Consider the following 12,512-nt stretch of genomic DNA (forward strand, 5'->3'; position numbering starts at 1 on the left):
TAAAAAAAAGTCCCATATGAATTGAGGATAACCTTTAAACAAACGATTATCACTTTTTGAGCATGCTCTTTCAATTGGTGTCAGCCTCAAGAGTTTAGAATTTATAAAATTAGTCTTAAATGTTTTTATGAAATCTCTTTTAAAAAAGAAGTAATGTATCGCAGCTTATGAAAAACACAAGAAGCAATTTGATGGTAACCTAGCTCAAGATCTCAAACTTCTTTAACCCTCTAACTCCAACTAGTGACCAAGACAGAATTTCTCCTTACAAAATCAATACAATATCAACCAGATAAGTGATGAGAATAAAGAAATATATCAATTTGGGGATAATAAGTTTATCCAATACTAAATTCTCAGAACTAACATCGTAAGAATTGTATGGTTGACAGTAAGGAGAATTACAAATTTGATCTAGGAGTTAAAGACTTAACGATTAGGCTCGAATATTTCGAATCATGTTAGAACGAAATAACGTATATATCATTCGTTGACAAACCTAAGATGCAATTAGAGAACCAAACATCAATTCATGGAATATGCTTTTCCAATTCGTTTAGCCGTAAGAACTCGTATGATTAGTCTCGAAGATTTCTGTAGGAATGACCCCCCCCAAAAAAAGATTTATGTCAGTTGATTGTAAACTCGAGAAGCAATTTGATAAACAAAAATTAATTTATAATTTGGATATGGCCTCTAGAGTTTAGTGTTAGTACTAAGGCTCGAAGATCAACATCGAATGATTTAAAAAAAAATTCAATATAATTTGTTGACAAACGCAGGAGGAAGTTTGACTTAAAACTATCTACTTTCGGAGTAGAAACTTTTAATTTGGTTTAAGACACAACTTCATAACACGTAAGCTCCAAGGGTTTAGCCGTTTGATCTGAAAAAAGGTTCATTTGTGTAAGAAACTGTAAGACAATTAACCTTATCAGAGATCTCATAAAGCATCCTGAAAAAAAATTATTAATAACAACTGTAGGAGCATGCTGATATTTTTTTGCCTCAAGGGATGAGACATTCAAAAATTGAGCTTCAAGGTCCTTATCGTAGGAAGTGATAAGTGCATGTGAAAAAGTTATCAGAATCTCAATTTATCGGAGATCTAAAGAGAAAAATTCTATAACTTAGTTTGAAAAAAACATTTCTATATTTAATTGTGTTTAGCCTCAAGGGACATAACAATCAGGCTGCAGGTTGACCAAACTTTGACATCAAAGGAACGCCTTCTTTAAGATCTTATGACATCTTGGCAAATTATGCAACAGCAAAAGAATGCCTTAGTTGCAGGAAAATGCCCGGCCAAGTATCTGTTATGAGTGCCGATCATGAATAAGCTTGGTGACTCCTTCTCCTCTTTTTTTCCTATTTATTATTAAGTAAAATCAGTGACTTCCCAGCACGTCACAACAACCAAAATATTTGCACTTGTTCAAATTCAAGATAAATTTTCCTAGAATCCAGTGGGAATAGAAAAAATTAAAGCCTCACACCCTTAGTTTGCGTATATCTGCTGAGTAATACAGTCCAGTTTGTTTTGATGTCCGCGGTAACGCGCAGGCTGATAATTCAATTCAGCAAACACAGTTAGTTTTGTCTTTAAAGGCTTGCACGTGCCCACCCGAATGGCAACTAATTTTGTTTTGTTGACAGTAACCTTAAACAATCTAGGAAAATTTAGATGATCGATGTCATTCTTAAAATTATTCCCTAATCTTACAACTTGAAGATAATTTGATGGAGTAAACCGTTGCTTTGGTAACTTGGTGGGTTAGTTGGATAGCCAAACCATGCACAATGATAATAAGGCACATGTATTTCCTTGACGTTGGTGAAACAGATAAATAGTATTCATGGTGTAGATTTCATTCTTCGAAGGAACACTGCTGAAACAACTGAAAGTCACCTCAATCAGAAAGAGATCCAAGAAATCAAACAGTGAAGAACTTGATTCATTTCTTACTCTGCAGTTGTTCTTCATCGTTTTCTTAGTTAGTTTTGAATTGCAAACATTCGCTAAATCCAGGTTAAATCGTACAGCGCAGACGAATAGGCCAAGATAACTAGTTCTTTTTTCTTTATATACTAAAAGCCGGTTATCTAACCTTGCTAAAAGTTGTCATGTCACTCCATCCTTCCTTGATTTTCTTCGCGATGTTATATTTTCCCCTTGATACTGCTCTATGGATGAAAAAAGGCGAAAAATTTATCATTAATACGCACATACCTGAGTAATTGTCATTTTAGATAATAAATGTAAACGTCTGGATCGAAAAAGTTATCGGGTTAGAGTCACCACGTTTTCTGCTGACAAATTCAGTGTGCCTATTCTTAATGAACAAAGGCAGTAGGGAATTTTATCACAACAAATCTCTAAGCGTTCGAAAAGAAAATCTGTAATTGACAATAACTTCGCTAACTTTGGCTTTGGCCTTTCACCTGAGACCTAAATGGAAAAGCCAACTGTTGCCATGGTATTTAATATCCATGTTTGCCACCACGAGAAATAAAGTTTCATTTCAAAGTGAACTTTGTTTTTTGATCACTATATTAATAACGTTTGAAATACTCTTTTCGTCAAAACGTTGTAAAGATAAAATCTAGTTGAGAAATTATGTACAGGAATGAATATAGAAAAAAGTAAATGAGCGATAAGTTCACTAACAATAAAGTACGAATTTCTCACGCTGCCACTAAGCCACGTTCAAGAAGAACTGTCATGGCGGCTGCCTCAGAGGATTTGTCTTAAACTGTGCTATGTGTATTACGCTCTTCCTTCCCACAGCTTAACTCTGTAGATAAATTTTACAAGGGCCAAAACGAGAAATATGAGCACTGTATTTCGATAGGTTATTTACCTGAAGAAACGTCGTTTGAAAGTGAAAAGCGTGAATCCTCGACATGGTATCTCAACCACTTAATCCAGTGTAAGAAACACTCACCGACTTGGATAGAAAAGATAATAGCCAAGGTAATAGGGTCGAGATTAAAAGTTTGTTGACTCCGAAGAAGCGAGAAAAGACGCTTAGATTTCTTGGAACTCATAAGCTCTTTCCACGTGCACGACTGAGCGCAAATACGAATATTGATTTTGAAAATTATTTGTAATTCAAATGAGTTTCCGACTTCAAAAGTCAGTTTTGAAATAATCAACAGCTAGTTCTTTGGTCGGATCCGTTCAATTACAAACGAAGTGTAGATTTCCTAGCTTTTAACAGATTTTCAACGTTTAAAAAATTTCAAAAGAGAACTGCAAATAGTTTTACAGTTTCAAAAAGTATCAACTCGAATAACTCGAACTTAACCAACTTGAGCTAGAATCAAATTAATGAAAGGGGAAAGTTTTTATAGAACCTGTGGTGCTGCGTCGGTGGGAGAGTATAACAGGGTAATTTAGTATTATCAACTGAGTTGATAACGTAAATTGGCCTGTTGAATTAAAGACAATTTTAGTTATTACAGAAATGTATAACTTAAGGGACCGGTCATTATTTTTAACCAATGAGGGGGAGGGGGGGGAGGGGGGGGAGGGGAGGGGGAGGGTGGTTTGTAGGACGTTGGTTTTGTCACGAAGAAATCACCCGATGACCCTAAGCTCTGTAATGTTCCTATGATTCCTCCCTCGTTGGCAGTCAATTTTACATAGCCCCCCCCTCTGTACTATGTTGGCGACGACTGATCCCCCCTTCGCTCCCCCTGAAAACCGTATGATCCCACCAATATCCCCCAATATCTCCTGCACCCCCCCCCCCCCCCACCCTCCGGGCGACAGGTAGTGACTGGTTCTTAAGTTTCAGTATTTCCCCATCTCAGGGGCCATCATATCAAACAAGCACCCGTCTGTTGAGTAAGCACCCCCTCCTCCTTTACTTTCTGAAATATTAGGATACAAGGAAAACCTGTTACTATTACCACAGCGGGTTCAGTAAAAGTTAATTAATAATTAATGATAATAAATAATTAATTTCTTTATAAGCACTCACCTTGATTAAACGCCATCGTCTCCTATTAGCCGAAATTTTGAACGAGCGCCCGAGTGCTTACTCAAGGAAATTCAGTTTCTGCCTCTGTGATTGACTATCGGTTAACTATAACTACACGATACATGGGTAAGTTTTCCTTTTCCCAAGGGCATCTCAAGTTAATGAGGTATCGCTTTTCTTAAATCTGCTTATCCATCGTTCGAACAATTGTTATCTTCGCTTTTGAAACTTTGAATCTCTTTCATTCTCACGCATATTCTCCTCTTCGTTTGCGAAGTCTACTTTGATCAAGGATAGAGGAAAACGAAGGAAAGAGCACCATGTAGTTCGGCCTGACCGACGCTATTTTGGTTGAGTCGATCTCTCCATGTACTCAGTTAAACATTTCTGCCTTTGGCCTCCTCCCCCAGATATTTAACAGAAGACAATAGCACGACCCTGTGGACAGAACCCAACCTTGTAGGGGAGGCCGGATATAACGCATTTAATCAGAGTTTAATGCATAAATTAATCAGAATGTAGTAAACGAGAGGGTGAATTTTAGTTCTATTCCTACACCTCATAGGGTGGCTGACGCCATATCATAAGTAAAAAAGTAACAAAAAAAGTCAAAATAAACTAGATATATAGTCACACACTGACAAGGCATTCAGCATTCCTCTTTATTTTTAAGTTCACGTCTTTGAAAGTGAAGGCAAACAAAATCTCGTGCACCTGTCATGTGTTACCTGTCGTTAAATATATAAAACATTGCAGCAATAGGGGTTTCTCTAAAATGAAGCTAACATAAATTCGGCTCAACAACAAGAAAAGGTTCAGTGAATTTCCCAACCAACCACAACTCATCAGGAAGACTTTTAAATTAACAAGTTCTTTACCAAAGAGTTTGCTATGAGAACGTGTCCATAAGGTTACAATAGCGTGGGTAAATCTTGTGCTTTACCTACTCAAAGGGGATTTCAAATTCCCAAAAAAGCTCATAATTTCGCTGCCTTTGTTTTATTTTCAACCAAGCTTATATGGAGATAGGAGATTTTATTCAAATTAGTCACTCCTCAAATAACTTTGGAGACACTTTTATTTCTGCGGGGAGACCTTTCATGTCAGAGCTATCAAGCAGAGGTTTAACAGTAAAAAAAATTATGTAAACAATCTATAAAAAGCTTCTAATTCACAAAATATATCTAAATGGGCAGTATTGTCAAGTGTGGTTAGGTAAATGTCTTTCACAGTTTACGAAAAATATTGTTGTTCAATTCCGCTTTAATTCGACCACTCCCAGAAATAAGAGTTTTCAACTTCGAAAGACAGAGACCCCTTATCTCAGCGTGATCATTAATTGCTGTTAGCAGCCTCTTTAATGTTATAATTTATAAAAATAATATAATTATTCTCTCTTGTTTTCTGTCATACATCCGCTGACGACCCTCTCTTTACTGTGATCATTTTGCGACGGACAACTGCAATCACCACAAGGCACAACACAGCAAACATTCCAAGAACAACAGATACACCAATCAAGGGGTGCTGCCACGGAGAATCTGAAGATGGAAGATAAAATTAATATCATTCTCAATTTTTGAAAGGAATTAAGGATGAAATGAACTTTGCTTTTCTGCTTCTTGTGAAGCATTAGCCTTTAGACCAGGCCGGGTACGTGCATTGCAATTCTCATTGGCTCTCTGATATTTTCTTTGCTCTGATTGCCCTTTGATCTTGATTTTTTCGCGAAAAATGTTTCAATATTCAAACAAGCAAAAAAGAAAACAATAACCTCTAGCGAATGAAAAAAAAAAAAAACAAATATATTAAACTTCAAAATCAAAAACAAAAGTACTTATAAATTCTTTGAACAAAACAATTTAAAAGGTTTTTTTGGTCCTGTTTTAAAGAGCAGAAAAAGATACAAAAAAAGTTATAGTATCTAGCTTTCTTGATTTGAATTATTCCCTCCATTAATTCATTAATGAAGAGAGTTTGCTTTTCAATTTACCACATAAATTATTACTGTTGATAATATAACCCTAAATTCTGTACCTTTAACCCGCTCAGTGTTCGTTAACCAAATTGGGCCATGGCTGAGTAACGTGATATGCACAGGTGCACTATATGGGAGGGCTCTGCGATGGCGGTTTCTGGGAAGTACGTCACAGTTTTTAGAACACTCTGAGTTTGGATCTGATGAATTGCAAACCACGGCCTGGAAAATAAAGAGAACAAGATTGGTTCCACTGTGATTCATACACAGCTCGATTCCAAAACACGTTAAGTTATAACATACTTGCCGCAGCCATAGGTTTTGAAATTCCATTACTTTTCCCTGAAATATGTAAAATTTCCTAGACAAACGGAATTAACAATTTGACGAATGTGTCCTTACGGCCTCCAACCTCCCCTCACAGCCATCCTATCCACCCATTTATAAATGCACGTCACTTACAGGAACAACTTTTAACTTTTAAAGTTTTTGTGGACGAGTAACGAAAAGCTCAAAACTTGGAATGTCTCTGAACTAGGAAACCTGTCATGGGAATCTTTTTTTACCTTCACTTCTATGGAAAAGGTGTTCAGGATAATGTTTTAGGGCAAATGCGCCTTAAATGTGTCTTTTACCTTGCAGTGGATGTACACAAACGGATCCGGTGAGTTGACAAACTGGAATGTTTGAACACTAAACCGGTGAAGGCCCTTGTTGTCATCATTATGGTGATATTGCACTGTGGGATCCTGGGGACAACTGCAAAGAGATCAACGGGACACTATGATGAATCCGGGGATTTACTTTCTTCCACTGAGTTTCTACGGTGAGCTACGCGTCCAGTATACTGCTAAGTCAGCGAATTCAAAAGCCTCCGAAAGATTGTGAATTTTACGCTCGAAAATCAAACCCATAATGATGTCTTTAGTCTTGTGAAAAGCGCGGGACAAACAAAAAGTTATGTCGGGAAAGCCTTACCCATTCAGAATAAGATTGTACTGTATGGTGCTGTTCGGGTTTGGATCAGGAGTTGCGTGACATCGCTGAGCCTGCACAGCCAAGCGACGATCTTCAGAGTCGACACTAAGTTGAAGGAATACTCTCTCATTAACTTTCACTCCAATAGGGAAGCTCTGGTCACCATAGGGACGAGTATAGCCCTGATCTTTGAAGACTCCCAAGTTTATGTCGAACATTCCGACATCAGAGGCGTTGCCTCGGATAATTTTTCTGCTGGTTTCCAGCTGAATGGCGCTGGCTTGGATTTCCTTTAGGTAACAGCATCTGAAGTTTATAATTGCACAACAATATGTGTCGTAAACTGATATACTTATTTACTTTACCAAAGGTACACGACACCAAATAATATCGGCATCTAGAGAGGCCTGCAAACAGAGGTTTGCATGAGGTCGAACACTAATTTATAGTGCCACGTCCCCTGCACATCCCTCCTCGACACGTCTCAAATCCTCCCGTGAGGCGAAGAAACGCGCGTCTTGCAGACGCAATAATAACGTGGGTCTGCGATCAGCCAAACACCCTGAGAATATTAACAGCAATTATTAACGACGAGGAGATGATTGGAAACAGTATGAGGTTGATGATGCCCATGCCCACAACAAAAACTTCCATTTTTTTCCGAGGGGAAAAATAAAAGACTTGATTTTCTGTTTCAAGTATCCGGCAATTCTAACTCATTAAATGATGGATGTAAATGAGTTTGAAAGTTTTGAATTCCAAGGTCGATAGATATTCTCTAGGTTTGGCGACGAGGTTTTATAAAAAAAAGGAACTCGTTTCGAAAAAGAGGCCAAACGTAATAAGGAAATGGGCTATTCAGATATTCAACATTTTAGGCAAAAAGAAAAGAAAAAAAAACCTGTGAAAGCAATAAAACGACTACACTACCTGAATGGAATATCTACGTCTGCTAGCCTCGTAATGATGCCCTGTGGCGGCTTCTCTTGGATAGTGTTTTCATAAATGAAGAAGTTATCTGTATCTATCAGCTTCGTTCCACAGGAAGTAAAGTTTGTTTGAAACAGGAAATGCGTACCATTATCGGTTGGGAGGCATTTCGGGTTGTTTAGGCGAACGTCAGTTCTGCGCATACCCATAAGGAACGACTTATCCAGAATCACCTGTATGAGTGTCTTTCCACAGGAAATTGCTAAATGCTCGTTTATGACTTGAAGTGAAAAAACAAACACACAAACGAACAAGCAAAAAGAATAAAAATCAGAAATCAGTTATTGACTAAGGGTGGGAATGGTTGAATGGTTTCGGAAAACATTAACACACATAAAGCTTATCCGCCGAAATCAAATTTTCGTTAGGTCTGTTTTTTCCACCTGTGTTTGAGAGGAGGGGATAGCTTTAGATAAGGGTTTATTATGGGAAATGTTTAATTACCTGTATTCTGAATTGTTTTGTTAAATTTAGGAACACCAATGACTCAGTAAACAAACTAATTAGAGCTGGTAAAAATATGCCTGAACCGCTTGAAATAGGCTTTTACTATTTTGCAAAACGAAACAAAACGAAACGAAACCAGGCGACATTATAACAAAACTAAAGGAATAATGAAGATGTATTTTGTAATAAGGTAAAAATAATTTTCACAAGGATTTTGGAGTAATCTTTAGTTGACAAGGAGGATTTTTATTCATCTCGCAAAGTGGTAATTAAAGAAGAGTTCCATTTTGCGAAATCGACTAATAGTCCATTTCGCAAAATATAACTCTCCTAAATAACTATTTTGCGAGATATATTTAAAACGGTTTAAGAAATAACAGTAGGCCAAACTCTTTATTGATATACTAGTTTGTAATGTTTAAATTTTTTTTGTGACATGAAAGAGGTCACGTTGTCACCGCAGGGTGAAAATAGTCAATTTAGCGAAATAGTAACTCTTCTGAAATTACTACTTTGCGAAATGAATAAAAATCCTTCTTATCAATTGACAATTACTCCAAAATCCATTTGAAAGTTTTCTTTCTATTTTTTTCAAGGAAAACGTGACTCATTCAGGGAAGAGGGTGTCACTTTTTAGGTTTCTAGTAACGGTCGATCGATTTATTTCATTCAACTTTTGCCTTGTATGTTCTTGACCATCTTAAAAACCATACGCCAATTACCAAAAACATATTTCGTCAAAACGACTTAAAAATGAAGCAACAAACCTGTGAAGCCTCCAGTTGCACCAATGCTTTCTTCTCTTTCTAAATCCGAAAATTTCACAACATTTCAATCGAAGTTTAAAAATGTCAACCTAATATTTAACTCCCAAAATCTCATTATTAATTCTCCTTACTGTCTGCCATACAGTTCTTCTGATGTAAGTTTGGAGAATTTTGTATTGGATCAACTTATAATCCCCTAACTGATATTTTTCTTCGTTCTCATCACTTTTCTGCTTGATGTTGTATTTATATTGTGAGGAGAAATTCTCTCTCTGTCACTCATGGGAGTTAAAGGGTTAAGAACGGGAATGGTTACCTGAAGATGGTATGTTTGACTATCTCATACGTGCAAGCGAGTCTGATTCATCGATAAGTTAAGATCATGAATCAGGAGGCCGAAACTACATCATTACATGAGTCATTCTCTACTGACATCTAATAGCGTTAACCCTTTGACCCAAAGAGTGACCAGCATCTAATTTCTCCTTAAAATTTCACCCCAAATCACACATCAAGGTCACGAGAATAGAGGAAATGATCACCAACGAAAAAGGCTCCTGAGTGTTAAACAAATTGTCCTTGTCAGCACCATGGGAAATTTTCAGAGAACAGTGTGTAGAATTTGCATGGTGATGTTCGGATGTTAAAGGCTAAAGGTTCAACCCTACTCTTAGGGCTAATGCTATCGTTCTTTCACCTGTGTTGCACTGAATCTCTGGAACACGCATCACTAAAGGTATTTTTGAGGTAGGTTGAAATCTACTCTTTTTGGCGCATTTCGCCGAATTAAATTTAATAAAAAGTAACGTAGAAAAAACCATGACGTTTCGACGATGACATGTCACCATTGGCAAATGCAAATGAGAAAAGAGTCCATTCCAGCACAACTTTTTACTTAGTTGTTCCATTGTTTTGTTCTCCACATTTTAACGCTATTTTTCTAAATGAATCATCGCTAATCTTTTCTTATTTGCATTGATAATGGCGACATGTCGTCGCCGAAACGTCGTGGTTTTATAGAGTTACTTTTCATCCTTAAATGTTTTACAAAATCTCTCGTTATCACAGCATAGATTCGTCATTTTATCATTATAATTAAAACAGTCATTATCTTTATGAATGTTATCATCCTTAACTTTTTGATCATTCTCATTATCATTACTATTTTCATCATTATCATAACTCTACAAGCGTCATTATTTACCTCTACAATCAAAGCCGTCCCCAATGTATCCATCCATACAAGAGCACTCGTACAAACCAATGTTATTGGTACAAAAAGCATTAGCATTACAAATATCAATTCCCAATTCGCATTCGTCAACGTCTGAAAAGCACAAAAAATACGTCTTTTAGATCTGTCTGAAACTGTGGCTTTTTTTGGTGTCATGAAACGAGAACTAGTTTTTTCTCGTTATGAGGCGTTCTTGACGTATTTATATTCTGGAAACATGGAAGATGAATGATTGAGTGATTGAATCATTGGTACAATTATTTTTATTTCTAAATAAGATAATCATAGTTGTAGAGGAGATGATTTAGAGGAGCTATATGTCTCACTGTTCTGAGACTTTTTTGGTATGTTAAAATTTTCCACTTCTCCTTAAATTACGATGTTCATAATTAAAGAAACAATCTGTTCCCACCTTCACAATTCTGACCGTTGCCTGTGTACCCCATTTTGCACACGCACGAGAAGACATCATCTTTACTCAGACAAACTGACTTAGAATGGCATTTGGTACAATCATCAGAACCTTCGAAAAGGAATACAGGTATGTATTTGAATCTATATCGGTTCCATGAAGTTTGTTCAATTGCTAAGAAGAGTTCTGAGACAAATCTAGTGATTTATTTAACAACGTTTATTATTAAGCGGAGTATCTGGATATACCTACTTGGAGGGCGATATTATCGTATGAAAAACATACTTCATGTAACTTTTTAGAATGCTTCCTGTGTATAAGCGCACGACCGCAAAAGACGCAAGAAAACTTAGAATCAGCGAAAATAAACCCTGTAGCACCAGCCAAGAAACGACACGTGTTTGTTGATTGGTTTACTGGAATCCGGATCGAGAGGAATGGATTCGAGTCTTAGAGGGGTCATTTTATTACGGTCTTGGGCAAGACAAGTTACTTCTCAAAGTAACTGGAAATCAAACTGGTCTCTTTCAGGAGAGTGGCAATACCTATGATAGCTTCATGTTTAATAAGATTATAAACAAACAAATTAGGATGAGCTACGACAGGATCAACGACTTGGGTCAAAAGGCTAATTTTAATCAACCCAATCTGCCCTAGAGGGATAGAAATGAAATTAAAAAAATAATACTAACAACAGTACAGAGGACAAAAAAAATCTACGAAATAACCAATCTTACCTTTCACGCCTTTGTTAATGATCTTTTGAGCGATAGCATTCCCATCGTCATCATCGTCTATTTGGATGACGATTCCTTTGCTAGGAGCAAGTCTAGACAATTCATCTAAGTCTGCAAGAGAACCAACTGCCACGGGCAAAAGAGTAATACCGCTGTCTTCAAACTCTTTAGCTGAGACCGACAACACTTGAGGAGAGTTCACTGACTTTTGATCAATCAAAACTACCAGGATCTTCTTGGCATCCGGTCGCGGTGGAGCATTTTCAAACATTTTCTTAGCTTGATCGAGAGCATTCTTCAGGTCTGGTGTCCCTTCAGGTCTCACTACCGCGTTTATGGCGTCTTTAAAACCTTGCGTGTTCCTAAAGTTATCCGTGAAATCGATCTTGGTACTGGCTTCCTGTCCACATGTGATTAAGGAGTATCGCGTCTTCTTTGTTCCATATTCGTCTACAATAACTTCAACAGTGTCTTTCATGATCTTCAATGTTGGATCAGATAATGAGGCAAAAATCACGCCAAGATCAATTTTTGGAGTAACAGCTAAAAAAGAGAAAGAAAGGTTAAAAATTTGGAAAAATCTATTACGCCCTTTGGAAAACGTCTGGCGTGAAAGTACCTTGGCAAGTTACTCCGTCTCCAGTGAATCCTGGTTTGCACGCACAACTGTAAGAGCCCTTAGTATTCATACAGTTGGCGTTCTTGTCACAAGCTGTGGGCTCTCTTGAACACTCGTCGACATCTAACATGAAAGAGAAAGGGTCACTTCAAGACTGAGTGACATCGCTACGCAAGCTATAAACAAGAACAGTACTGAACAGAACTTATATAAACAAATATTTATGTTTAAACAAACCAATGGAGGGGCAGATATATAAAGTAATGGAGACTTTGAAGGGAGTTGCAGTCCTTCATGATGATTTTAGGGTACAAAAAGCTAATTTTTTCGCAACAATCTTATCGCCGAACGTCACACTACCAAT

At 37.2% G+C, this 12,512-nt stretch overlaps 1 protein-coding gene across 1 annotated transcript in view; it reads right to left on the reverse strand.

Moving 5' to 3' along the window:
* Positions 1-4,640: 4,640 nt before the first annotated feature.
* The window catches only part of LOC131791109 (uncharacterized), an 86,653-nt gene continuing 78,781 nt past the window's right edge, over positions 4,641-12,512 (reverse strand). The window contains exons 149-158 of the mRNA XM_066173529.1: positions 12,149-12,271; positions 11,530-12,072; positions 10,793-10,903; positions 10,351-10,473; positions 9,147-9,185; positions 7,873-8,152; positions 6,943-7,248; positions 6,600-6,723; positions 6,024-6,186; positions 4,641-5,527 (exon numbers count right to left, since the gene is read on the reverse strand). Of these exons, the coding sequence (XP_066029626.1) occupies positions 5,394-5,527; positions 6,024-6,186; positions 6,600-6,723; positions 6,943-7,248; positions 7,873-8,152; positions 9,147-9,185; positions 10,351-10,473; positions 10,793-10,903; positions 11,530-12,072; positions 12,149-12,271 (1,946 nt within the window). The 3' untranslated portion in view covers positions 4,641-5,393. The remainder of the gene's footprint in view (positions 5,528-6,023; positions 6,187-6,599; positions 6,724-6,942; positions 7,249-7,872; positions 8,153-9,146; positions 9,186-10,350; positions 10,474-10,792; positions 10,904-11,529; positions 12,073-12,148; positions 12,272-12,512) is intronic.

Source organism: Pocillopora verrucosa, chromosome 10 (assembly GCF_036669915.1).
Source record: "Pocillopora verrucosa isolate sample1 chromosome 10, ASM3666991v2, whole genome shotgun sequence".
Classification (NCBI taxonomy): Eukaryota; Metazoa; Cnidaria; class Anthozoa; order Scleractinia; family Pocilloporidae; genus Pocillopora; species Pocillopora verrucosa.